At 45.8% G+C, this 27,618-nt stretch overlaps 1 protein-coding gene across 1 annotated transcript in view; it reads right to left on the bottom strand.

Annotated features, from left to right (window-relative positions):
- The window catches only part of LOC142803916 (uncharacterized), a 44,158-nt gene that overhangs the window by 6,580 nt on the left and 9,960 nt on the right, over window positions 1–27,618 (bottom strand). Inside the window, exons 2-3 of the mRNA XM_075890209.1 lie at window positions 17,087–17,182; window positions 2,410–2,694 (exon numbers count right to left, since the gene is read on the bottom strand). Coding sequence (XP_075746324.1) covers window positions 2,410–2,694; window positions 17,087–17,182 — 381 coding nt within the window. The remainder of the gene's footprint in view (window positions 1–2,409; window positions 2,695–17,086; window positions 17,183–27,618) is intronic.

The following is a 27,618-nucleotide window of genomic DNA, read 5'->3' as shown; positions in this document are numbered from 1 at the left end:
AGTTCTAGCTTAAATTCTTCTTTTTTGTTTAGCCTTTTAACAGCCGGACAGATTTTGGGCGTGTGCAGCTGACACACGATGCACGAATTTGCATATATAACGCATTCACTATTGCATCGCTGGTTAATACAAATAGAGCAATTTTTTTCTGTGTCGTGGACAGATTGAAAAAACCAAGCGCATGGGCGTCAGCAGAGAAGCGGAAAAGGGGCCCTTGTCCCCCTCAAGCCACAACAGTACTTGACCTCATCCAAGCTAAACCTGTCCTCTCGGTCTCCCTAAACCGCAATGCAACAATGATTTGCACCACTAAGAGAAAATCCTCCTGACGAGAATGGCCAAGCGTTTATTCCTTCCGACTGAACTATAACCTTTCAATAGCAACAGCTGCTGCACCTGCGGCTAATCGCATGGACTGTACAAAGTACAATTCAACAGAGAATGCTTTTGCTGCCGCATTTCTCGTGACCGACAGGCAGCATAAGCTATAATAATGAAGAAGCACGGCGAGAATGACAACAGCTGTTGTCAACCCTGCGTGATCTGCCCAGAATCTGCATAGCATTGGCTTCTCCGCAGTGCAAATGAACCACCTGTGACCACTTGATGGCGCTCGGTGAATAGGGGCGCTGAACTCTTGTGGGTTGGGTGGAGCGAGTGGTGCCCGGAAAACAGTGGCGCAACTCTGCTACCTAAAGATAGCATGTACAGTGAATCTAAGGTACGTTAGACACGAGCGCCATCTGGCAGTTATCTTTCAAAACAAAGGAGGGCGTGCGCGACTGTGAGGAAAGATGCGTGGCGTCTCTGAGGTGATAAGGCGCAGTCTAACGTTCTTTAGATTCACTGTATATGCTACCTAAAGGTAGCCTATACAGTGAAGCTAAGGCACGTTAGACACGAGTGCGAACTCGCAGTTATCTTCGAAAACAAAGGAAGTCGTGCGCGCCTGCGGGGAAAGATACGTCCCTTCTCTGAGGCGATAAAGCGTAGATCGTAAAGCGACTGACAGGTGTCACCACCGTGTCGTTTTAGCAAAGCGTTGGTAACACTTGCCTTTTTTGAGCATCGCGCTGCACTGTCAGCGCAGCTTGTTTAACGATACGGTCCTTATAATTAGTTCTGTGTGCCTTCTCGAGTATAAAGGCACACTTTCAAAGCATCGACGTTTTGTTATAGTACCTCATATATGCGAAATGTCGGATTTTTATTTGACATTCGCAAAAGTATGTATGACATTTGCAAAAGTATATTGGTGGGCGCTGTGGAAGGAGTCGTCCTGAGGTTGCTTGAAGGGCGGACAAACAGACAAATGTACAAACAAACAGATAGACCAAACTTTTTTCGTCGAAGGTCCGCAAGAGAAACTATCGTCTTTAAAAGAGTCTTTAAAACACTTCGGCGTGCATAATGGAACGTGGGACCTCTGCGTCGTGAAAAGGAGGCGTTGACCACTGAGCCACCCCGGATAACGTTCTTCATCGTTCAAACGGCAGGTGATTTGTATATACCACTTACCGCTGCTGTGTTTTGAGCATTACCACAAAGACAGCGCAATGAGCGCATGTCGCCACATTGCGCAGCGGCGCACTCTAATATCCTATGCGTAGTTTGGCCGGCTTAGAGAAGGGGAGCTACGCTTCTCATGCATCCTTATCTCGGGGTGGCGACCAGGGGAGGATCGTACGCCTTTGCTGGCCTAGGGCTTTACGTGGAACGATTCTGCTGTATATAGTTACCGGGCGCACAAACGTCACTGCAATTATTGCAGTCTCCGTTAGCGAAAAGCGCGTGCTTTTCAGACTCAGGGAAGTAACAATTAAGACGCTTATTCGCGTGCATTCGTACCTGTGAATACTTTTTCTGCGTAATTTGTGCGCAAGAAACACGGGCCACGTTTCGATCTGCTTTCCATTCTGGGCGTGAACTTTCACATTGTTGCTATTGCATGCATTGCTTCACCTTTTCGGCAAAGCTATGACTTTTTTCAGACAACGGGATTGAGAGCAGCGTACATTCTTACTCTCTACCTTATTTATTTCCGAACTTCGATATTAATGGTTTCGATGCTAGGTTCGACATTAATTATTCCGAGCCTCTGGCTTCTGTTCAAAAGTTCCGCACTCATTAGCTTTTACTTGAGAATAACCAACTAGCTCGAGGCAACGCCTTTTTTATACAATAAAACCATTTGATGATTACTTGGAAAGAGCTTCGAGACCACTTCAACCACCACAATGTTGCTTTTGCGTTAATGTCATTTCATTCATGTTGTCACCGTGTTGGCTGACGCCAACTACATTGAGCGTATGAAACGTGTGCCGCAATGCTGCGAATGTCCTGTTCGCAGGAAGCACATCTCCTTAAAAACCTTGCGGAGCCGTAATGTGTCACAGAGATTATACGCACCCGTGTTGAAGTAGTTGCTCAGAACTGCCAGTCTCATTACATTCTTGACGTGCACGAAACAAGATTCTTCTGCTGTCCGGTCACCGCGGAACAAGTATGGCTCAGTGAACTCGGCCAGCTGCCTATATATGCTCCAGGCGACCAGGTATTGCAATCCAGCTTTGCCAATGACATCGTCCTCGAACAGCTTCTTGATCATCGTGGTACCGTGTACGTAGTTGTAAATTATGGCATCATCCCCGTAATAGCCTTCGGTGTACTTGGAAAAGTAGTTGCCCCACTGCTCTGGTGTGGAAAAAGTAAATTTTGTCAAAGATAGTAGAGTTACGTCATTATAATATTTTCTTCGTTATTGCTAATACCTTTGCATACGTCACATATGCTACCTCGGCAGCGCCAGTGCTTAAGGTACTCCACTACTGACATGCAGGTCGAGAAGTCAAATCAATGCTGCGACGGCCGCATTTTCGATGGATGTGAAAATGCAGTAGGCCCGCGTGCTCAGATTTGCGTGCACGTAAAGAACCCCAGCTAGCCAAAAATTCCGCAGCACTCCGCTACGGCGTCCCTCTTAATCACATGGTGGTTTCTGGAACGTTAAATTCCAGACATTTATCAAAGCAAAGCTACCTGGGTTTTAGGCTGATGATTTACCGGTGCCACCCACTACATATACCCACTTGATAAGGCACGGCGGCACTGCCAGGATGCAACACCTCAACCCGTTTGTTTATCTACCGCAGATATTTGGCGTCCTGCTGCTCGCACAAGCAGGAGGCGAAGAACCGGCTCTGCTATCTGGATACGACGGCGCACCACTTCCAAGCCATCAAGCGCATCATGTGCGCATTGCGCACATGAAATCTACGCTCGGCTATTTGCCTGGAAACAGGCCTGCCTCGGTGACTTCATGCGCCGACGCGGATCGCCACAACGTGAAGATGGCGCTGCTGGCAGACTGGAGTGGTATAAAGACTGGACACCCCTCGACTCAAGCCATAGGGCATGGCGGCACTGCCAGGATGCAACACCTCAACCCGTTTGTTTACCTACCGCAGGTGAGCAGGCGTTATCACAAATGTATTCGTTCAAACTACCTATGCCTGATAGTGCTGCCGTGCCCTAGGCAGATTTGTGCCCTATGGAGTGACATGTGTACCTGTATCAAGGAATTACTGTTTCTCAGTGGCGACATTGAAACAAACCCAGGACCCGATATGAACAAGATAATGAAACAGCTTCAAGTAATTGCAGATGACATAAAAGAACTAGAAGAAGAACGTTTAAAACCTATTGAAGCAAAACTTGAACAAGTAACGTTACTGGAAAACAAGTTCACGTCCTGTGTCTCCCAAGAAAACAATCTTCAAAAAACCGTTCATTACTTGGAATTAAAAATAGACGACTTAGAAAACCGGTCTAGAAGGTCAAACGTACTTGTGTATGGCGTACCGGAGAAGGCAGACGAACACCCCGAAACCCTCGAACAAACCACAACTGAGCAGATACTTAAGAACATACCAAAGATCAAACCCGTTCCAATAGAAAGAATCTACAGGATAGGAAAACAAAACGCTCAAAAACCTAGACCAGTGATGCTGAGACTCCTCGACTTCCGAGACAAAGTAACCATTCTTATAAACTGCACGAAACTAAAGAGCACCACTTTCTCTGTTGGAGAGGACTTCTCAAATAGAATAAGATACATCAGAAAAGTGCTTTGGCAAAATGCAAAAACCAAAAAAGAAGCTGGAGACAAAGTATTTCTACTCTATGACAAGTTAAAAGTGAATGAAGATCTGTACCGATGGTATGATGATACAAATGATATTGTGCTCGTAAGCGCTCGCCGTCACACCATTAACCATGAAAAAAACGACGAAGTGAAAGCATCAGTCGAGCCACAACGACGTAGCCAACGAAAGAAATAACATTTCTTACCTTAAACACCCACAGCATGCTTCAAAAAATAGTACCGCTTGAATCCTTACTTCTTGGAATTGAACCCGACTTCGTAGCTTTGACAAAAACATGGCTGACAAATGAGATAAAGGATTTTGAGGTAACACCCACCAACTGCGTCATCATTCGTAAAGATAGGCAGACACGCGGGGGAGGTGTGGCCATCCTACTTAATAAAGAGCTTTCCTTTGAAATACTTCCTGAGGTTAACGGAGTCGAGGCAATATTTTGCAAGCTTCTCTTCACTTCTCACCCAGTATTTGTTGGCTGCGTTTATCGTAGCCCATCTTCAGACAAGGATAGCTTGCAGGCATTGCACACGTATATGCATCGGTATGTTCTCGGAGCCAGGCTAATTTTGCTCGGCGATTTTACCTTACCCGATATAAACTGGCGAACAATGCAACACAACAGCGCATGCACGGGTGCGCTCATTGACATCATGTTGACATTTAATCTGTCCCAAATCGCAAAACAGCCTACCCGTATCCAAGGGTGCTGTTCTAATATACTCGACTTGGTGTTCTTAAGCGATCATTTTCCTGCCGATAATGCACAGGTTGAAATTATTGAGGGCATATCAGACCACAAAGTTATTCAGGGCTCCGTTTCAATAGTTGACATCCCTATACCGTCCAACTCCTTTTCTGCCTATCTTGACTTTAACCATGCCGATGACACCAGTATACTTGATCATCTTTTCTATGAACTTGCTTCATTTGAACTACTTGCGATTGATTCAAACACAAATGTGGAAATACTATGGGAAAGCTTCAAATCAGTCGTAACACATTGCGTTCTTAACTATGTGCCATCTAAAACAAAGAAAACACGAAAGCATAATTCCTGGATAACGCGTGAAATTATTCATTGCAAGCGTGAAGTAAAGCGCCTCAGAAAAACTTTGAAGGCAAAACCTACTCCACAAACTCGGAACAAGTTGAGTCAAGCTATTACTAAGATGAAATCCCAAATAAAAATGTCCAAAGCAAACTATTTTACAAGTACGCAGGTCTCTTAACAATAAAAAACCGCGCTAAACTGGCACGTCCGAAATTCCTATATCAGTTAGTTCACCATCAGCTAAACATAGACAGTTCAAAGTACATGTCATTTAAAGAAACAAGGCCAACACCACAAAAGCATTCTCAGACACTGAATGAATATCAGTGCCGGACGGACTGTCTGAAGTATTCTTTTTTTCCACTAGCAATTCGCGAGTTGAATAACTTGCCAATCAGTATAACAAACAGTCAATCATTGGAAAATTTTTCATCTCTGCTCGAATGTTATTTATTGTCTTCAGAACTGACGAACTCTGTTTTTTTCTTGTCCACTGTTTGAAGTGCTCACTTTTCTTTTTTTCAGTACTAGTTGGAATTGATGTCCTATGCTACTGAATGTATTTTAGTGGTACAGAGGTACTCATCAAATGTATTTCTGTCTGCTTTGTCTCACTCGTTATTATAATAATTCAGTGAGTACCCTCTGTATAAATCTTGCCCTTTCACAATGTATGTGCCCTTCCTTCAATAATCCCTAATTGGGATTGGCAGTATATGTAAATAAATAAATGAGTAAAATATACGACAGCCTATTGCTGATAAAATGGTAAAATTGGCCGTATAATAAACTACAACATAAATAAGGCGACCTGAGGCTCTCTGGGGGGAGCTCCTCGTTGAAAGACAAGACCTTCATCTTACGAGTTCACTCTGATACCGATCATAGCCTTCCTCTTTTTTCTGCTTCTGAGCAGAACGCTCGAAACGTGGTGATTCCACCCTAACAGGGAGACTAGGTGCAGGTGGGGAAGTTCAGCCTAGCGCACTTGCTTTTTGTCTCATTTCTTTCTCTCCACGTGAGCCATAAAATGAGTCCTAGTGGTGGCAAGCCTTGCTGATTCGGTGGCCACTCGGTGGTTCTTGAGCCAACTGATTTATTTTAAGACATTTTCTGCACATGTTCTGATCTAGGACTTAGTGGTGTTTTGGCAAGATCACTAGTACGCCAACAGCCAACGTTGTTTATACACGAAAGCTTTTGACGCGGAGGTTAACTACTCCTCCGCTGACGTATGTCACGGATATGACGTTGTAAAATATATAGAACTATTAGCAAAAACGATATTACAAAACTCCGCCACTGGGCGAAGCTTTTGAATATTGCTGACTTATGGGAAAAAAGTGTCGCTTTTGACGATATTTTCCCCAAGGCATAAGGCCTGGGATAGTGAGTCAATTTTGCCCTAGTACAACGGTGAAAGGAAAGGGTGTTGTATTCTTTGTCGTATTACCATCAGCCAGCGTCATCATGATGCTGAGTTCACCCCTTCTCGAGTTCACTGTGCGCAGCACTTTTGTAACGCAATTCGCCCACATGAGGGTATAGCATATCGGGGCGGGGGGCGTAGACGAAAAGTAAGCCCCTCGAGTAAAGCAAGGCAGGTTCAGTCTGCCATGGGTGCAACCGACCTATCCGATTGTTCGAGCTCAGCTGAGCCCATTCCGACAGGAGTGCTCTCCCTTCTACTCGCCCCGAAGAGCGGCGCAGGAAGAGTAGTCAGGACCGTCCAGCATCACCACTGGCAGAAAGAAGCCAACGCACTGCTTAGCCGACTCCGGCTAATAGGCCTGTGGGGCACATCTCCGCACCACATGCAGAGGGTAGCTTGCAACCCGCGCAAGAACAGCCTGCATTTTTACGTGGTACAGGGTGTTCTTTTAATATAAAAGCCACGACTCCAACTTGACTGGATTACAGGGGGACGCAACAACCCAAACATTTATGACACCTCTGAATCACGAATGGATTCGGGTCAGTCGCGAAGCAGCAATGATATCCAAACCCCACATTACGGCCTCTTAATTGGCTGGATTACAGCGGCTTGGAAGTTCCCGGGATCTTAGCGGTACGTACCTCGTAACCTCTCACAAATACAGCCATTATATGCCAAGTCCTCCCAAAAGTTGCAGTATAGGTGCTTACCAACCCTTCCAGCCAAACTAGCACAGTTGGTAACCCCAGTTGGTAACCTAAGCCAGCAGGATAATTGTGGAACTCTTCCTTGAATGCTCGCTAGTGGTAATCGGTTCATGAGCGGCCCCCTGTCAGAGTGATATATAACGGACCACATCAACTCCAGGCAATGGAGTAGAGAGGCTCGCCACAGATCCCCGTTGTGGAAAATCCTGGTAGCCTGTCATAGACCTACAATGTCGGAAACCTCGGTCAAGTCTCGGACATGTTGTGGTCGGTCTTCTGGCACAAGGTTGACATTTATTGAATGTATACCTAATGGGGCTTGGTTGGCGTCTGACTACGCACAGTCAATTGTTTTTAGACAGCAATCTGTTGTCCAAAGAGGTTGCCTAAAAGATCGCATAGCAGTTTCTTGCCCCTATTGCAAAGAACGGCATCCCCAGCGTGATTCCAGTACGCTCATTGGTATTGGTACACGCTGGGGTCACTGGTACGCGCTGGCATAAACTGTTACTAAACAGGGTGCACTGAGAAATAGTGTTGCAGCAATACTTTTTTTTTCAGACTCGTTGCTTCATACTTGAAAAATTGATTCACTGCAAAAACTTGACGGAAAACGAGGGAGACAGGAAAAAGAGAGGGTGGTACTCCAAGAGGACTGTGGTTGTGATACAGGCCAGCAACAGTTCGCAAAGCACAAAAGGAAGGCGAATAGAATGGCGGAGTTCTTGTGGCAGAACGTCAGGTCAACCTTTACTTCCAAACCACGACTGTCTGCAACAGGCAGTAGTGTCACTTACCTGGGAGACGTAAGGATTCCTGCAACAGTGGAGCAAGTCCTCAAAAAGGGTCCCAAATGCAGTTTCCAACCTCGTTCAACGCGTCCTGAAATGTTGTCCATTGTGCATTGATTTGGCCAACGTGTGCAAGAGCAGGACCAGCAGAGGGCCATCGGGGATGGAATAGACTGCCTGGTGGAAACCGTGAGTGATCAACGGGTTCCTAGGCCTCCTCTAAGTTTCGTCGTCGAGGAACTCAAAGATAGGACTTTGATGGTTCTAACCTCAGACAAAGAGGGAGGATTCGTGGTTCTTCCTGAACGAATGTATGAGGACAAGGCACTAGATGAACTGTGCAAAAACTTCAAGAAGGTGCATTTCTGTCCAAATAATAGGAATATCATGCTACAAAAACTGTTCAAAGAAATGAACCTTGATGCACTCTGCAGAGAAGTGGTAAAAGCAAGCAATGTGCCGCTACAGTCATTTTTCACCTGCAAGACGCACAAGTGTGACTACACGCTACGCCTCATTGTGTCCGAGAAGGGCAGCTGGCAAAGGGTAGTGTCACAGTACCTACAAGACATACTTGGTTCTCTTAACAGCGGTGACTTTTTCTTAGTGTGAAGTTCATCAGAAATCGTTTCTACTTTGAAGGAAGGCTTAGCAGTGGCGTCCACGGCTTTTTCAATTGATGTTGAAGAGCTTTTTTACTGAATCCCATATGCCGCGCTTTTTGATGCTGTCAGGAGTGCAATCGATGATTTCGGGGATCAAAAACAAGCATGGTATCTTCGTGAATAACTATTTGGAACTTTTGAAATTCTACCTTGAGTCCACTGCAATCAGCCATCAGGAGGGTACCTACGTCCGAAAAGCTGGAATTTGTATCGGCTCTGCAGTTGCGCCGGTCCTCAGTGACATATTCTTGGCAGCCTTCGACCAATGCCTGAAGGATAAGCTGTCCCATTTGGATGTCGTTCGCACCTTCAGGTATGTGGGCGACTACCTCATTGTGCTTGGAAACGTACCATGTGAACGTGAACAGGGTGTTGTGAAAGGTGTCCTTGAGGTTTTTAACAGACACTCCAGTGGCCTGAAGTTCACGCAAAAATGCCGGTCGAAAATCAGGTCGTTTGTGGACCTACGGCTGAGGTTTGCCAAGGAGCACATCTGCTCTAAATACCATCTGCGATTGAAGAATGGCTTGTTGCCTTTTGAAAGCACGCACTCGAAGTTGATTAAGAGGGGCATTGTGTTGTCAGCTTGTGCGGCAGCCCTCGACAAGTCTTGCCTTCATCTGATGTTTGAAAGCTTCGAGAATCAGGTAGCTCGTCCGGGCGCGGCTGGATACCAGGCACAGATTTTAGTTAGTGCTTTCGAAAGCCTTCCTAATAATTACAAGGGCGGGGGTCCAAGCGTCGGAGGAAGGGAGAGGAGGCCTATTTATGTTATGCCGTACTTACATAGTGTTTCCCACGATGTAAAAAGGTGGCTCATAGGTATGGTGTTGATGTACTGTTTTGAGCACCTACAAAGTTAGGTCAGATCTGTTCGTTAATGACTAAACAGAAGAAGGCAAAATGCACCAAAAAGCAAGCGAACGTGTTCATTAGGTGCGTATTTGCTGTTGTATATCTGATCCCTTCGTCGTGTGGGAGGGTGTACATGGGCAGAGGGGCTGTTGCCTCAATGAATGCTTGCGTGAGCACAGTCTGGCCGTCAAAGGAAAAAAGGGTGGTCATTTAGATTTCTACAGTTGGACATGCGGATGCACCCCCTTGGTTTGAGAGTGCGTCAGTCATGGCTAAGGCACGTGATAAAACCGAAAGAGAGATTATGGAAGAGTACTTTATCAGGCAATTTATTGACAAGTGCATAAGCATGCCTTCATTGTCAATTTCGGACTGGGGAATGATCTTCCTACATGGTCATGTGTAGAGTTGTGGGTAATGCCTTGCATTGTGGTCTCTTGCATTTCTCTTATTTTGTTTTGTTCATGAGTGTTCCTTTTTATTTCCCATGCGACGATACGTAATGTGTTGTAAGGTTATGCTTGTTATTATATTTTTGTACTCTCTCGGCGCACTGCTTTTTCGGGTTCGCTCACTTGGGGCTGCTTGGAGTAACTATAAGATTGGTAATTTATTGTTTTTTGGTGCTAAGCGCTATAATAAATGTTTTTAAACAAAAGTCTCTAGAGTACGTTTTCATATTTTTACGCCTTTGATCTTGGTGCAATAAAAATACAAAATATGTTAAAGGATAATTTTTATATAAATAAGACCGCACACCTTGGGAATACGCATCTCCTGACCCGCAGGTCGTGGGATCAAATCCCGGCTGTGGCGGCTGAATTTCCGATGGAGGCGGGAATGTTGTAGGCCCGTGTACTCAGATTTGGGTGCACGTTAAAGAACCCCAGGTTGTGAAAATTTTCGAAGCCCTCCACTACGGCGTCTCTCATAATCGAATGGTGGTTTTGGGACGTTAAACCCCACATATCAATCAATCAATTGGGAATACGCAGTTTCGAATGTGGTGGGTATCACTTCTGTATTTTGCCATTTTTCGCATATGTCATTGTGGTAGCAGTCACACTTGAAATGATTTGTTTTGGGACGGCCTTGTTTGCGGCATCTTTGGTTTTGTGCGCATCGTGGAAGCGCAGCGTAGTATGCTTATATATTGGCTTCAAGAAGCGATAATAAACAGTTGGTAGTCTGCGCTCTTTCCTGTCTTCCTTGTTTTCCTTGAAGATTGTGCAGCAAAACAATTTTTCAGTGTTGCACTGGTAGGGGCGCTGGACTAACCGCTGTGATGCTAGTGCACACTGAGAAGCGCTGGAAGTGTTGGGTATATTACTGGCAAGCGCAGGAGAATAATGGAGCACGCACTGTTTCTACGAGAGCAGAGTGCAGAACTATGTAGCGTGCGCCATGGTATGTTTCGGTGTCGTTTAATATAAAACGCTCGATTCGACGGCATGTATAGATGCTACCCTAACAGATACCGAGCATACGTAATTTTTGGTGTGCACGTACGTATCAAAGCAACTATTGCACCTTTTCCGCATGCCCCCGCGTATACCGGCCATATTCGTATCAGCTGTGTATCGCTGGAACGATTTCATGTTGCAGGGTTTACAGGCCTGGAGCTGGACGCCACTCCTAAAAGAAACAAAAATTGTTTATGTCACACGTTTGACGAAACGCAAATGAGCTCTCTCAATCGCTTCCCAAGATTTTCTAGTGGAGGCGAAAAAAATATCTGTCGTTCGATTCCGCCACACCGCCTAAATAGATGCCTGGCCGTGATTATCCTTCTACTTACTCCAGGTAACAGTTATAAATGTTCCGAAGCTCAAATGCAGGAAATTCAACCATCTCAACTCACCGCATTGAGAGCGGTCTTACCCAGTCCCGGCCCAACGAGCATTAGGCCTATCGTGCGGGCCACGTGAGTGTATATGTTAGCGGCCCTTGTTGCTTCGCGTACACACAACTTTAAAGTGTGAGAATAACTGTAAAGTATAGTTTAGACATTCATGAACCTAAATCAACTATTTTATCTTGTGTCGATGTTCGCACAAGGAGCCCTGAAGATCAATGCGCCATGCTTTCAGCTGCGCAGGCTGTCATAAAGAGCTGCCGGCCGCACTTAGGTGGTACTTCTCTGCCTGATATGTAAGAACACGTAATTTCCAGTTGGTAATTTGGTACGCCTTGGTGAACTGACTCCCTGGCATGCGTTTTCAGCGGATCGCATTAGTATTTATTTGGACGTTTTCTTAGTGGTTGGGATTGATATAACTGCAAATCTGCAGACTGGCACATCCGCTGTATACTGCCAGCCGTGGCCAGAAAAACAGCTATCGCTCGGGATCGCCGCCGCGGAAAAGCATGTATGGAAATGACTGACCTTCTACTTACTTCAGGTACAAATGAGGTAACAGTTAGAAATGTTGCGAAGCTCAAGGGCAGAAACTTCAAGCATCGCAACTCAGCTGCGTTGAGAGCGGCCTTTTGCACTGTCCCAGCGAGCATTAGGCTTATTGTGGCGGCCGCGTTGGTGTACATGCTACCGGCGCTTTTTGCTTTTAGTTGGCACAATTATAAAGTGTAAGAATGACCTTAAAATACAGTTTATACATTCCTGAGCATAAATCAACTATTTCTACGCTTGTGCGGTGCCCGCACGAGGAGCGATGACGATCAATGTGTCGTGCTTTGAGCAACGCAGGCTGTCACCGAAAGCTTCATTCCGAACGTCGTAGCCGGTACTTTTCTGACTTGTATGTGATAACACGCAATTTTGAGTTGGTAATTTGGCACGCCTTAGTCAACTAACACAATGGCATACTTTTCCGCTGAATTGCATTAGTATTTTCTTCAGCGGTTTTTTAGTAGCAGGTATCGATATAACTGCAAATCTGTGCTCTGGCACGCCAGGTGTATTCTGCTATATCGTTCCTTGCGCGAGAAAATACTCAATATTCAGTCGTGTGCGCGCATATGTACCCAACAAGTCGTCCTAAATCATCTGTACATGTTAACCAGTAGAAAGTGCGAAAAGTGACTCTCAAAGAAAAAAAATATATGGGCAGCAACAATCTGCCCCAGCTCCTCCAGTCCATTTGAAATTTTTTAGAGTTAAGATTAGATTCTTCGAAAAACTTTGCGCACTAGCCAATATCCGCACGTCATTCGGCTCCCGGAACCCGTTCGCCACTGTCGAATGAAGACGCAATTGTTATTTGCAAAGAAATATCGCGTTACTGTTGACTGTGCGGCTTGTCAACATGAAGTCGAAAGGCGTGTTTTTAAGGTTAATGGTGATATCTAACCCAACCAACATGTTTTTTCGTGACTTATTGAATAGAGTTCTGGGGTCGTGATTCAATGGTCGTGAGGTCAAATCGTTTTGTGAGGTATTTTATTCATTTTTCATTTGTTTATTTGTGTTATGATTTTGGGCTTTATGGCTTCTTTTACTTCTGTATTTATTTATTTATTTATTTATTTATTTATTTATGACAAAAGGGCACCCCCCCCCCCATTTTAACCTTGTGAACCATTTTGTGCCGAGTACCCAGCACCAGTACCCAGCACCCAGAATTGCGCTGGTACTGGGACGCTGCCGCTCCAGCGTCCCAGTACCAGCGCAATTCTGGGTATCAGTCATGGCGCTAAACTTTTTATGAGGCAGGGCGCTGAACGCTGGTAGCCAGAAGTGCAGGTTTTTGCAATAGCACATCTCCCAGCTCGTAACCCCGTGCTCGAGGGTCTCAAAACGGACACGAGGGGTTCGTCAAAATAGAATAGGAAATTTGCCAAAATGACAGTTGGGTCTAAGACATATTGGTTCCTTACGCGCTCGTTGATGTTGAGCATTATATCCAAATTGACGTTGCTCTCCTCAAGAAAGGAACCGGGGTCGTAGGGCTACATTATAGCGAAGTAGCCGCTCGTTGTCGGTGATGTTGTCGAGGTGGTTCGCAAAGGTGTATCTTAACGCGGGGCCTTGGTATTGAACTGCAGGAGACGTGCAATGCTGAGCTCTGTCATCAAAAAAGTACCCAACACCTCTACCCAAGATGTTACGTGGCAATAATTCTAATTCAGTCCCAAGCCACACTACAGCTCAAATGGGAACGTCAACTTCTTTAACTTCCTTCTAGATTCCTATTAGGAATGTGTTGCACTATGCACTGAGAATGCCAGTGACAAGCCCGAAACAACATGAATCTATGTGGCTGCGTTTTTCAATGAACGTGGCTTGACTAACAAAACATTATCTCAGTGTATAGGGCAAGACTGCAAGAAATATTGTCAATAAACGAGGCTAGACTGCCATGAAAGTTATGTAAAAAAATCGGGCTAGAGCACGGATAGTTATTTCAATGTATGGGGCTAGACTGTGAGGAAAAAAACACTAGGCCCACACAGAACACGGAGAACAGTCGCAGGAAACCCTCTACATCCTAAATCAAGATATAATTTGTGTAGTTAGGAGGCATTCACTCTGCCATCTTTCGTCTTTCTTCGGAGATGCGTGGTACTTGCTAAATACTTGCAAGACATTTCAGTGCTATTCTTGGTGCTGTGGTAATGAAGATGAAAGATTATGCTTGAAGTGAGTGTGTGCCACAGTAGATTGGTGAACATGAACACGGTTCTTTTCACGCATCAAGCCTGCCTAAGACCAGTTTCAAGAACCGGCGTGGTTCTGTGTTAGAATACAGGGCTGGCACGCAGTAAACCCGTATTTAAAGCCCATGGTGTCAATAATGCTTTCATTTACATAGTGTATCTTGTATTTCACGCGGTATTGGTTGCATACACCGGCGCTAATGGCAGTGGACAATTACGGCGCATGCAACCCTTTTTGTGATCTCTTACTGCCACCTCTACAAACAAAATGCGTCAATGCAGGGTGCTAGACTGCCACAAAAAGAGGGTACTTGACTTAACGCATGATGGTGGTAATAAGATTGATTATGGAAATAATTAGCAAGATTCAACTTACCCTGGGAATCTATGTTATGCGAAGGAAGCACATACAAGGTGAATGTGTTTTATTTTTATTGAATGATATGTTACAAAGTGGCCATAAATATGTGGGCAAATACGCGCGCACACATACGTTAAACTGCCTCATATGTTTTACTTGTTTATTAAGAAATGTTTGCAGTTGCGAAACGGTGCCCACATTACCATGAGTACTAGCAACACCAGAAGTAATAAGCTGATTTGAAGGGTTCATGCTCGTGAAGGTGTAGTCCTGGACACTACTACATAAATGAACTTCAGCGCATGACACCTAACTACAATTTACGATACCCGACATATTGGCTGTTTCGTAGGAGTGAACATGTAATGTTTATAAAATTTGATGGCCAGTATTGCAACTCCAATGAACGTTTCACGAACGTTAGGGTCTATTTGCACATTATTTCCGAGACTTGGCGTGGCTCTGTGATAGAATACTTGATTGCCGCGCAGAATGCTGGGGTTAAATTCCTGCTGAGACACTGACACTTACTTTTTGCATTCATCTGGTCAAGGCTCCCTAAGTCAGCTTTTTCTTAACTTTCAAGCGTTACAATTGCCCATGTTTGTTATCACCGTTCCTGGGTAGACATGAAATGCCTATCACCTTTGGAACATATCGACATACCAGTGGCACATACACGCCCTCGGGGACGTGCTATAGTTTATTGGGAAAAGATTGACGACGTAAGCAAAGAGATTTTGACAATATTCATGTAATAATCAGCGTGTGGTATTGGTCGGACAATCTTACCCGCCCATACCAATTTTGGTTTACACCAAGTTAAGCGGGTGATCATAAGAGCACCCAGACCTAGGCGACATAGATAGATAGATAGATAGATAGATAGATAGATAGATAAATAGATAGATAGATAGATAGATAGATAGATAGATAGATAGATAGATAGATAGATAGATAGATAGATAGATAGATAGATGTCCAAAGAGCTTGCAATACGCTAAGGACTACTTCGCAATATTTATTAGGAGAACTAAGAGATCCGTTGCAGTGACATAAGAGCACCTATCGTCTTCGTGTGTCTCTGCGGCCAGGTTAGGGGTTCACTAGTCGGCGGTCGCACTTTCATGCAGACGAGATGCTGGACAGTGAACCAAAGTGCAACACCGAGACGACAATTATCTGATTGAGGCCTCGAAAATTCTTTTGTGAGTCTTTCTTCCGGTCGTCCTCGTTTTGATGGGGTGCAGTGGCTCATCATGCATCATGAACTTCCCTAAGTTTTACGAGCCTAGGTCGTAAACGCTCGTGTACTTCGCAACGTCAGCGCATGCTCAATAGAAATAGATATTTTAAATTGCTGGAGCCCTCCATTACAGCATTCCTCATAATCACGTAGTGGTTGAGAAACTTCGCGGCCCTACACATATTATATTTTATTGTTATAACTATTTTATTATTATTATTATTATAACTATTTATCATAATATTATACGTTCATAAGTCATTGTCAACCAGGAGCATTTTGGTGTTCATTGCAGTTGTTTGCATGAGTTTTCCGGTTTGATGTCTGTTTTATTCAACAAGTAATCTTCGCTTTACCAGAGCCGTCTCACACCTCTTGTTCCATACAAACGCGAAGAGTCCGTAAAACTCGCAACAGCGTGCGTATGCCAGAAGTTATTCTGCTGACAGTGCCGCCATGCGCTGAACTGTAGCGGAAAGTTAGCGCACATTGAAAACTCAATGCCGACGATGTTTTTTTGCATTTAGGAACATGTGTGCTATAGAGAGTACCACTGCGGGGCACCCAAATAACACTAGAGTCACTTGTGAACTTTTCATTCGGGCCTCTGCTCAAGGGGCGTACGAGTTTTTCAAGTTAAATTCACAAGGCGCCTTAAAATTGAGGTGTTGCGGTGCACCTATTTCACAGGGCACTTTATAGAACGTAGTAACCCCCTTCAAACTGTTTTCGGCACGTGAATGGATGAATTTGTGGAATGCAATATTAGCTCGCGCGGCCACGTGATATATTCTGTACTTCAATAAATGTCCTTGAATAACAGCAATTACGTGTATTCGGCCGATTTGTTCAGCAGAGGTGTGAACACTGAAGAAGACCCTTTCTACAAAATATTGATTACACTTCAGCCTTGCAACGCAGTTGCGCGCACGCGTGTCAGCTGTAAATATTTTTTCTCTATCCAAGACGAGGGAGTGTTCAGCTACTAAAATGACGCCGGAGACATTGTGCCAAACATCAAAATACTGTAATTCTCAACGTCATCTATAGTTATAGGTGCGCGACATATACAACATATAAAGTGAATAATCGTGTAAAAAGAAGACAATCCCATATGTCGTTGGAATGGCTAGCCGAAAAAGAAACTTTCTCTGGTTAGGAATTATACCAAATTTAGTCTACATGTTCCACATACCTGCTGTGACGTACGGTGTTGTGAGTCGTCCCAAATTCGAAATCGACATTTTATACCCCTTGTTCCAGTCGACTGTGTTTCTCTCTATCCATCGCACTACAGTAAGAAGAAAAGAAGAATTAGTGATCTTCACAGCAATAACTATCGGCGGTTTTTGCGTACAAGAACCAAGAAAACTATAGTTAGTTATCGTGCGCATACATTAAAGTACAAGGCTTCTAAGTAGCCTCTGTCAATATGAAACTGTTCCGGTCAGGATAAAACACATGGCTTCTTTGTCCCCAGTCAAGCGCTGCAACCATTTTACAACAGCAACATGCTATCCATCGCAGAATATTTCATCATGATCGTCATCATCATCATCCTGACTATGCCCATTTTAGGACAACGGCTTCTGCCATCCGGCAAACATTTGTTCAGCTGAACCTATTGCATTTACGCAAAGCACGTGACCACTAGTGCATAACAGAACGTAATTATTTGACTAATTCAAGACAAGCACCTCATATATGCTCACCTAGAAGCCCAAACGGTAGGCGGAATTTCTGGCAGTGTGAGTGTGCCAAAATGACAACGCATCCAGGAAAAGAACCAATGCCATGTGGTGTCATGAATCATCGTATTTCACCTAGACAGCATGCTAGGCATTTCATCTGTAGCATGACATGACTAGCATAATTGACAATGCGTCATTGTAGTCAGCATATAGTTGGGATGTCTCAATTAGCCTAACAGTAGAGGAGATTCGCAGCATCTACTTGCGTAAAATTAACACTGCTTTCACAGCCATCAGCTCATATTGTGTAATACAGCCTAGTACCTGCTAACTGCTGTTCAGAATTGACCATAACTGGCCAATTTAAGGCTAGTGCTGGCTACTAGGAACTAATTTCATCTATCGGGTCTATAGTATCGGCTAATTCTGCTATAAAGTGAATCATTTTGCCTAACTGAAGCAGTTCCTGCTAATATTTACTGCTTTTGGCGAGATGTGTTGGCAGAATGTTGCTCATGTTGTAGTATTGACCAGCGGTACAGGGTTGACATCAACTGTTAGATGTATACGTATATAGTTCAGCGTTTCACGTGTTGGTCATCACTGGCTAAATTTTACTGCTAATTACATGGAGTGGTGTGACCTGATAGTCGCTAGGAAGACAAAATGTTGGTTCATCGACACTAATCAGCGCGTAATATTGATTTCGTGTGCAGTCATAATAGTCTACCGTTTATACTTGGTGTGGCTTGTTCCCGCTGGATTGCGCTGCTGAACAATGCTTCTTGGGCTTGAATGAGCTTACTGGCTCTACATCAGGCTATAATTTACTGGTCTTGCAATACATGGCTTTAAGGAATAGAGAAAGTCCTAACGAAGGTTTTGATTATTTATTCACATGCAACTGATCCTTACCGAGCATGCGATCTGTTGAAATATGTTTTCGCGATGCTTTCTGGTCTCCGCAGAGTCCACTATACTACAAATAAGTACATGTAGTACATAGGATATATAAAAAAACAGCTCAAAGCAAGAAGGCACCGAGTGGAATATTTCCTGGTCAAGCTGTGGCCCAAAGAACAAGTCAGAGCCGAGATTTGATAAACAAAACAAAATTATATTCTCAATAATGGCACATCAAAACAATACACAATTATGCACACTCGACAATAGTTGAATACGATATGTCATTCTTCAAACAACGTACTACACAGTACAATCAGCCACACTCGAAACAACGGACACATACAACAATGCGCACTACAATGAAGTCGCATGCATTGAACAACCAAGACACTTAAAGACTAAAGAGTTCGAGAACTTATTCAGTCCAAAGTCCTTGGAACAAAAGTCAGAATGATACTCTTCCGAGAATCACTCACTCAAAGTCCAGCGTTGTTGTCGTTCCGCTGCCCCCGAAGTTTCTCTTCCAGGAAACCTCGCGTCTTCACTTGGCTGCTCTTCAAGCACCAAACTTCGCCGGTAACACGTCGGCTTCCCACGCGTTAAGATTGCAGGACGCGTCTTCGCTCTCTGGCGGAAGTCTCACTCTTCTGCTTGTAGCACGAGTCTTCACCCCTCCGCTAGAAATCCTCTTCATTACCTCCTTTGTCACTGAGGACAAAAGGCTTCACCCACACGGCGGAAAGACCCTACGCACACTAGCGCAACATTCCTTCTTCTCCTCTGTCACTGAGGACAAAAGGCTTCGCCGACAAGGCGGACCACCCTACGCACACAGGCGCAAAATTCCCTCTTTTCTTCCGTCACTGAGAACAAGAGGCTTCGCCGACAGTCACGGCGGAAACACCCTACGCACTCTGGCGTGAAATTCCTTCTTCTCCTGATCTCCCTTCTCCACTGCTAGGTTAAATACCTTCCGCGCTAGATTCGAGAAAATTCTCATCGTTTCCGTCGGCGCGATGCGCAGCGAAGGCTGGGGAAAGCGCGAGACGGTTCGAGGGCCGTCCGTGACACAAAACGCAACTCTGCATCACCACGCCCCTTTCCCTCGAGAACCTTCCAGGGCTTGCTCGGCCACCAATGTGGAGAGGTTAGTCGGCAAACTACGCTTCCGAGGGGAGAGAGCCGGCACGCCCGGGGAGTCTTTGAATGCTTGTTTTCTTCTTTATAGTTGACCTTGAGGCGCCTTTCTGCGTATGGTATCGTTACTGTCGCTAAATTTGGCGGCGCGCGCTTTTTCGGAGCGCTCATTTGTGACAGGCGTTTAGTGTTATCATGAAAAGGTGAACATCGAAAGCTACGCTCCAAGTCCCGCCGAATGCAGGCCTTTTAGGCGGGACGCCTCAAGATTGAAAACAACTCCCGGCTGCAGCAGGCATACGGAAAAGAATTAGCCATGACAAGAGTATATACAAATTACACTATTTGCCGCTAAAGGAACTATGTGTAGGGGTGAAGCAGTGGGGGCCAGCGCTTACACTGGTGGTAGTGTTAATCCTTGACCTCATCGCGCTGTCTTTACGGAGAGAAACATGGGGAGGTCGAAAACACGCAGCGATGACACAGTGTTTATTAATGCAACGTGTCATTCACAGCTAATGGCCAATGAGAGAAGGCTGATTGGACACTGACATCCATGATCCACTTTGAGTTAATGCGCATGCTGATAATCTGTTGCTCCACAACGCAGAGGAAAAAAACTCCCAGTGGCACTACCTTGGAAATCGAGATCCAGTTTTTATATGTAGGGGGTGGCCAGTGTTGTGCCGTGGCCTTACCAGTCTCTACCGGAAATCTCGTCCTGTGTGGAGCGACATTCCACAGCAGCTTCCACTACAGTGGTGAAACAGTGACTTCTGTTGGTCTATCAGCTACCGGACCAAAATCCGCTTATACACACCCGACTACCCGAAGGGACGAATACAGCCAGAGCTGCCACCTCCTCTGTGTTGTACAGCGGACGATGGGTCTCACATCTGGACTTGATCAGAAGGAACACTTTCTAGATTCCTGAGCCAGCGGCCATGTCTTGGTGCATTGTTATCTCCGGGGCCTGCGAGGAGCTAGCAGCGCTGGATGAGTCAACCTGGAATCTTGCCACCCGTGGGAGTCTCCTCTACGCGAGGTGTTCGAAGTCATACAACTGAGCCGGTTGCACTGTATCGCTCCTCCTTGTGCAACAAGGTGTGCATGCCCTTGCACTTTCCTAGAAGAAGGTTTGACTGCCTGTTCGGGGGCGGAGTGGAGGGGGACAATCCTACCGGAAGGACCTGAAGTCAATTGTGTTTCCTCGCAAGGAACCTTGAGAAAACGAAGAGTATGCATGAGAGAATGCTTGAGAAGACGGAGAATATGCATGAAGAACATATTTGTCTACTTATTACATGGAAATCATGACATGATTAGCATGAATGTCATGATTTACAATTCATGGTCCTGCAGCCTATGCGGTGGTTTCGTTCACATGGCATGTTGCAAAACTGGCATGTTATGATATGATTGCATGACCAACACAAGCGACAGATCCTAACATGAAAGTCATGACATGCGCGTGATGTAACAACATGACTACATGCCACGCTCATGATGCGCTCGCTGCCGTTTCACTAGCGTCACATATACCAAGTTTGGTATTACGGTACGTGAATGGATTATGAAGGCATGCGACTGGTGCATCTTGATATACAAGAGATGTGTGTCATGTAACGACATGGCTACATGCTACGTTCAAGATGCGCTGGTGGTCATTTCGCTATCTGCACTCTTACATAATTTGGCATTAAGGGACGTGTATAGATGATGAGGGTATGACGCTGATGCAAACATGAGACGGGTGTCATGTGACAACATGACTGCATATTACGCTCATGATACGCTCCCGGCCATTGCGCTAGTTTCACATGTACCTAACTCATTATTACGCGACGCGAACGAACAGCACAGGTAAACACACATCCAAACATAATAATCATGACATGCGTGCCATGTAACAACATGACCACATGCCACACTCAAGATGCGCTCGTGGTCGTTTCGCTACTTTCACATTTGCCAAATATTATAAGACGTGACGCCAATGAATGACGAATGTATGTGACTGGTGCAAAACATGATAATCATGGCATGCGTGTCATGTGAGAACATGACTACTGCCACAGTCAAGGCGCTAATACATTTTGAAGTGATGTGGTGCGCCTGCTCGCCAGCGTTCATATCGTTGCGTCACACTGGCGTTGTCACGTCGGCGTCACCAGGCCAGGCACTGCACCTGCCATATACATGCAGACGCGCGCAGCGCTGCGTTGCTTTGACGCATGCGCGTTTCAGCGCATCCGGTGTCCCTCTGTCACGAAAAGAAGGAGACGCATTGTTGTCTGCCTAACACATTGCTGCGAAATGCAGCGTGTCGAATTTCGCGCCGGTTGCCGTCTGGCCGTGCCGACTGATGGTGTCACGCTTGGCGTCGCACTATAGTGTGCTCGCGTTTTGCTACACTAGCGTCACTGTGCCCAGCGTGCGCGCGCGCCAACGCTACATTGGAGTATAGTGGGCCAGTTAGAATGGGGTAATCATTATCGGCGTGTTTTGTGAAGCGCAATTAATGCGGTCGATGCACAGTGCGGAGCCAGTTTCCATACAGTCAACTAACGAAGCTGATCGGATCCGGTAAGGCGAATGCGGGGGACCTGCGCATGGAAAATAAAGGAGGCTCCTTCGTTCACACGGTTCACGAGCGGCGCCGTCAAGGTCGCCCCCGTTTGGTACTAGAAGGGTAAGACTTACTCGGAAGAGCTTCTGACAAGAAGCAGGCCATGCGCCACCGTCTGAGATTAAGCCATTGTTGGCACACACGCGTGCTATTGAGAATGAAGCCGGGACGCGACCACTGGGCTGACCGATACATAGTAGCGGCAAGGAGACGAGCATATCTTCCGCGCTGTACGTCATCACGAAGTGTTGTTAGGATATCGGGGCGCCTTACAGTCGCGTCCACACCTAGTCAGCGTACAGGGCCTCACGGTGTACTCTCCGTGCTTAAAGAGGCTTCTATGAAGCGACGTGTAATGAGAGAGCTCACGGGGCTCGAGCGTGAGAATGGCTGCTGACGGGGGTTGGCCTGGTATGAGAGACAGTGTGACACGCAGAAAACCTCTCCCCTCCCTTCTTGTACACCATAACGTGATATTCACCAAAGCAGCTGCCTGTTATAAAAGTATTTTCATGATTGGTTGTGGCGATGCGAGCCCACACGTGTGATTGGCTTGTGTCGAGACCCTTTGTTCAACCAAGGGTTGAAAAGAGGATACTTGAATGCGAAATAGGAGCGGAGGTTCGGGCTTGGACTCGGGCAGACGCCTGAGGCTGCAATAAAGCGTCTCTTCACCGGACTACGGCTCTGCCTTCGCGCTGCCACCGTGCCCTCGAGTAATCGAGGGTACCCATTCCGAACCTCAAACATCTTCCCGCCTTAGCTAGTTAGAAGCTAGTCGAGGAGAAGAAAATTAACTGGCGCAGCCGACGTGTAGTAGAGAGTCCGCTGCGAGGAAGGCGCTGATGACCGGGAAGCTGACAAGACGCTCACCACTTTTCGGACCTGCTGGTGCTCTGCAAGAAGTAGCGTCAAGACACTCGCTGCTTTGGGACATGTGGGGTGCTACGAGAAGTAGCATTGTAATTCAGCACGAGCCTGCTGGTCAATGTTGGAGCCAGAAGTTGTGCAGCGCAAGAGCGCTGCGCGTCGGTAAATGAAAGCCGAGCAGCAGGGACAATCGGCGCGGCTGACTTCAGACAACGAGAGGGGTGGTCTGATCGAGCAACCGCGGCATCAAAGGCTTCGTTGCAACCAAGGTTGGCGACGGGATGGGCAGAGTTCCAACCAACGTGGTCATCGGGAGACGCATCGCTGCAAGGTGAGGCCTGATTTGTGCACTTTTGAGGCCTTAATTTTTTTTCTTAGTGAATGCGCTTGCGTTCAGGCACACTTTCGGAGATGGTGGATTCAGAGAGACATGTGACGGAAGGTGAGGGTATGAATGAATTTGATCGCCCCGCGAAATGGCGCTCGAGATAGAAGTGGTAAAGTTCAAGCTTGAGCTAGAGAAAATGAGTCGTCGTGTGCCTTGTCACAGGAGCCAAATAACTGGAACAAGCATTCTAGTATTGCACGGCAAAAGAAAGGGCTAAAGGCAGTCCTAGCACCCATGCCCACTAATGAGCCGATTCTTGCAGCTTGGTTTATCAATGTGGATGTTCTTTTTGCGGCATTGAAAATTCCTGAGGAAATACAGGGCTCGATTTTGTTGGCATTCTTAACCGATAAGATGCATATGTTTGTTGCCAATCAGGCAGAAGCAGGGGTAATGCCGTATTTAGATATAAAGTCAAGTGTGCTAAAGGAGCTGAAGATGACTCCGACAGAGTACCAGCGAATGTTTCAGGAAATCAAACGAGAGGCAGATGAATCGTGGAGCCAAGTGACGGCACGCCTGGCGACCATGTTCGCTTACTACCTTAGAAGTAGAGAAGTGGAGTCGTTTAAAAGTCTTCAGGAATCGCTGATAGCTGACAGGCTGAAACAGTTAATGCCAGATAATCTCCACTCCTTGGTAACTCAGCAGGAAATAAAGGGTTGGTTGAGGCCCAGGGATATTGCCGAAGTAGCCGCCAATTCTGAAGAAAGCCTCGGCTGCGGCAGCCAGGGCAGCTACCGCAATGCAGGGCCAGAAAATTCGAATCATGGGCAGCAATCCAAACAAACCATTTACTAGAACGAAATTGAGCCCCAAATTAGGAGCGTGTTTTAGATGCGAAACAATGTGTCACTTTCAGAGAGATTGCGAGCTTTCACGTGACACTGCTGCTAATACAGCAGAAGTTTAATGTGTAGCTCCCCAGAATAAGAGGTCATTTGAGAGCCGAGCTACACCTTCTCGGCAGTCTACCATTAGAAAAAAAAACACTGATGAAGGATCCTCATATTGATATTGTTGTGAAAAACAAACCTTCTTTTTCACGCAATGACTCAGGTGCTGATGTCACGGTGGTACGAGCTAATGAAGTGTCCACTGAAATTTTGTACCAGAGTAGGGGCACAATAGGACTAACAGACGCTTTTGGTCATGGTGTTACTGTATGGTGTTACTGTATGCACCTTTAGCTCTTCCATCCTCGCTGGGAATCGCTGCTCAGCCTGTAAAATTGCGATGCGCATTGACCGATCAGTTGAATAAAAGTGTGTCGGTATTGCTTATACTCCAGCAAATTACGAGTTTCTCCATCGTCGTCGGCAAAATCTGATGAGTTATCTAATGGAGTGTGACGCAAGGGTGAACTGTGTAAGAGAGGATATTATACCGAAGCGGTATTCATCGATGAGGGAGCCAGAGCATTTACCTCGATGTTCTAGCTCTAGCGCTAACGCCGTGCAGCGCACAGAGGAGAAACTGGACGGCCAAGCAAGGGAGTCGCAAACAATTAAGTACGCGTCACTTGTAGAGCAGACGCAGTTGAAAAGTTCCAATTCTGCTTCTGAATGTAATGTGTACAGCGAGCGGCTTGGTCTATTTTGTGGAGATTATTGCGACGGGGAACAGGAACACGATGAGTCACTAGCCGATGTGTGGCATCAGGTGAAAGAAGGGTCGCACGTCAATGTAACTGACGTGCTCTATCGTAGAGAGCAATTAGACAGGAAGCAGTCCCACAACTCAGTGGCGTGAGAATCGACGTGAGACGAAGTGTCAGCGCATGACAACTCTTGCGTTGGTAACTTCCCAGAAAAGAAAACAACAAAGCGGATTAAAAAGCGGCTAGCATTGGGGTTCAGTGGTATAACGAGGGGGTTACACGTCTTGCGTATTCCCCGTTCTAAAGGAAAAGTCGTCAGACCAGGACAATCGCGTGTGCGACTCAAAGATGAAGTTGAGTCATAAGGTCTTAAGAGAATTTAAGTACCAGTTTCTTGAAGGAATTTTTCTTTTGGGTTGTCTTTTGGTTAGTTCCGGAGCAGTTTTTTATGTAATTACCATGGACAGAAGTCATTGTAGTAACTAGTTTTGCGTTTTCTTTTTTGAGTGTTGAGGTATGGCGTGTTATCGAAGAGTGGCGACATTGTGAAAGGCTTTTAGTGAAAAGTCACTTATTTATTGGTTAAGGCTGTACGAGGGTGTCGAACACACTGCCAAGACACGTAAAGGGACAGCTAGCGTTTAATTGAGGTAGAGGCCTTCGCATTGATTTCTGCGTGGTCGGCAACCACCCGCAGCGAAGATTTTTATTTGGCTATGAGCGCATCGGAAACGGCAATTAGAGGATGCCTTTCCAAACGATATTGAATGTGCACCATCAGTGGCATTCTTCAGTGAGAGGCTGAACCAGTTGCAACGAGAGGCGTCCACATTTGAATGAGAGGTGAATGTGAAAAAAAATCGTTCAAAACAAAGGCGCATTGCGCACGGCTGCGATCCTCTTTCGCGTCTCGGACGATCATTGGATTCACTGATCGTAACTGTTAAGTGGCAAGGTGATGTTTTGTATGTTTCATATAACTGAGCTTTTTTCCTCATTGTTGTTGTTGTTAATATGTAGCCACTGAAGCAGTTACTGTGAATTGAATGACGGTACAGTAGTTTGCATCGCACGTTTATTGTTATGCGTTATGTGAAAGTGGGCCGAACAGACTAATATTTCCGGCGTGATGCCAAATGATTGTTTGTTGTACTAGGCATTTTTAGGGGCGAAGCTTCTTACAATGGCACCCATTCATCCCTTGTAGCCGTTGTAGTACGTAACACGTATAACGATTTGACCTCCAAGGTGGTGCCGGTGAGAGATTTCTTCTGTGCGTTGTTGAACAATAAAAAAGTGCACAATGTACATGCCAATGGCTTCTAATGGGGAATGAGAGACAGGAGCATTTGGCTTTTAGTTAACGCGCACGCTGCAATCCCCATTAGAAGCCAATGGCATGTACAATGAGCACTATCTGACAAGAAAGGATTGCTACGTTATACTCTCTGGGTGTAACCTCCTAAGTTTTAGAAAGGTTTAGTGAGCGTTGAACCGCAGTGCCATGAATACAATGAACTGGTATATACCATGAACTCGAGGAGATTAAGGTTGTAAGTAGATACGAAGCGCAAGCCGTAAGAAAGTAAAAGCCAAATTCTCCTGTCTCTCATTTCCCCCTAGCAGCCATTGGCATGTACATTGAGCACTATCTTACAGGAAAAGGTTGCTGCGTTATTCTCTCTGGCGTAACCTCATTGGTTTTAGAAATGTTTAGTGAGCGTTGGACCGCAGTGCCATGAATACAGTGAACTAGTATGTACCATGAACTCGAGGTGCCTAAAGGTGGGAAGTAGACCCGAAGCGCAAGCCGTAAGTGTGCGTGTGCCACCTCTCGTTTAGTCCTTGGAATATCCGCTGGATGGCGGTGCTTCTATATGGGGATATATGATGAAACGATGAGAGATGGTGGTACTTGGAGTGTTTATTAGATGGACGAATGGACACACAGACAGATGCACGGAAGGACGCATGAACGAACGCAGGGACGGACGCACGAACAGTTGCACGCACGGACGGGCGGATGGACGCATGGATGGTCACACAGACGGACGCATGGACGGACGGAAGCAAGAACGAATGGACGGACGAATGCTTCGCTCCCCTCTCCATCATTCACTCCGTGGATATGCTGCCAATTTTTTTGTTGTGTTGTTGTTGAGAGGCAAGCTTGCCTCTAAGTGGTAGAACTGCTTTTTGGTGTAGTACAGGTGTTGTGTAGGAATAACTTCGTAGGTAAATATGGTAGCGTTTGTGAAGTAAGTTTATATTTTTTTTCTTGGTGCGATCCGTTGAGACTAAAGTATACCTGTAGTGCTGGGTCCGTCACTCTCTTCGAGTGTGTTATGCGGGGCATTGAGGGCGCATGGAGTGGGGCTCACGTGTTGGAACGATGACCTCATGGTGTGTAAATTTAAAAAACAAGAGCCGCTGGACTATGCGCTGTGGTTGTGCTCTGTGTCAAGCTAATGCGGACTGGCACTGTTGACTTCATTCCGAGTGCATT

The sequence above is a fragment of the Rhipicephalus microplus genome, chromosome 3 (assembly GCF_043290135.1).
Source record: "Rhipicephalus microplus isolate Deutch F79 chromosome 3, USDA_Rmic, whole genome shotgun sequence".
Classification (NCBI taxonomy): Eukaryota; Metazoa; Arthropoda; class Arachnida; order Ixodida; family Ixodidae; genus Rhipicephalus; species Rhipicephalus microplus.
This window is presented reverse-complemented; position numbering and strand designations above follow the sequence as displayed.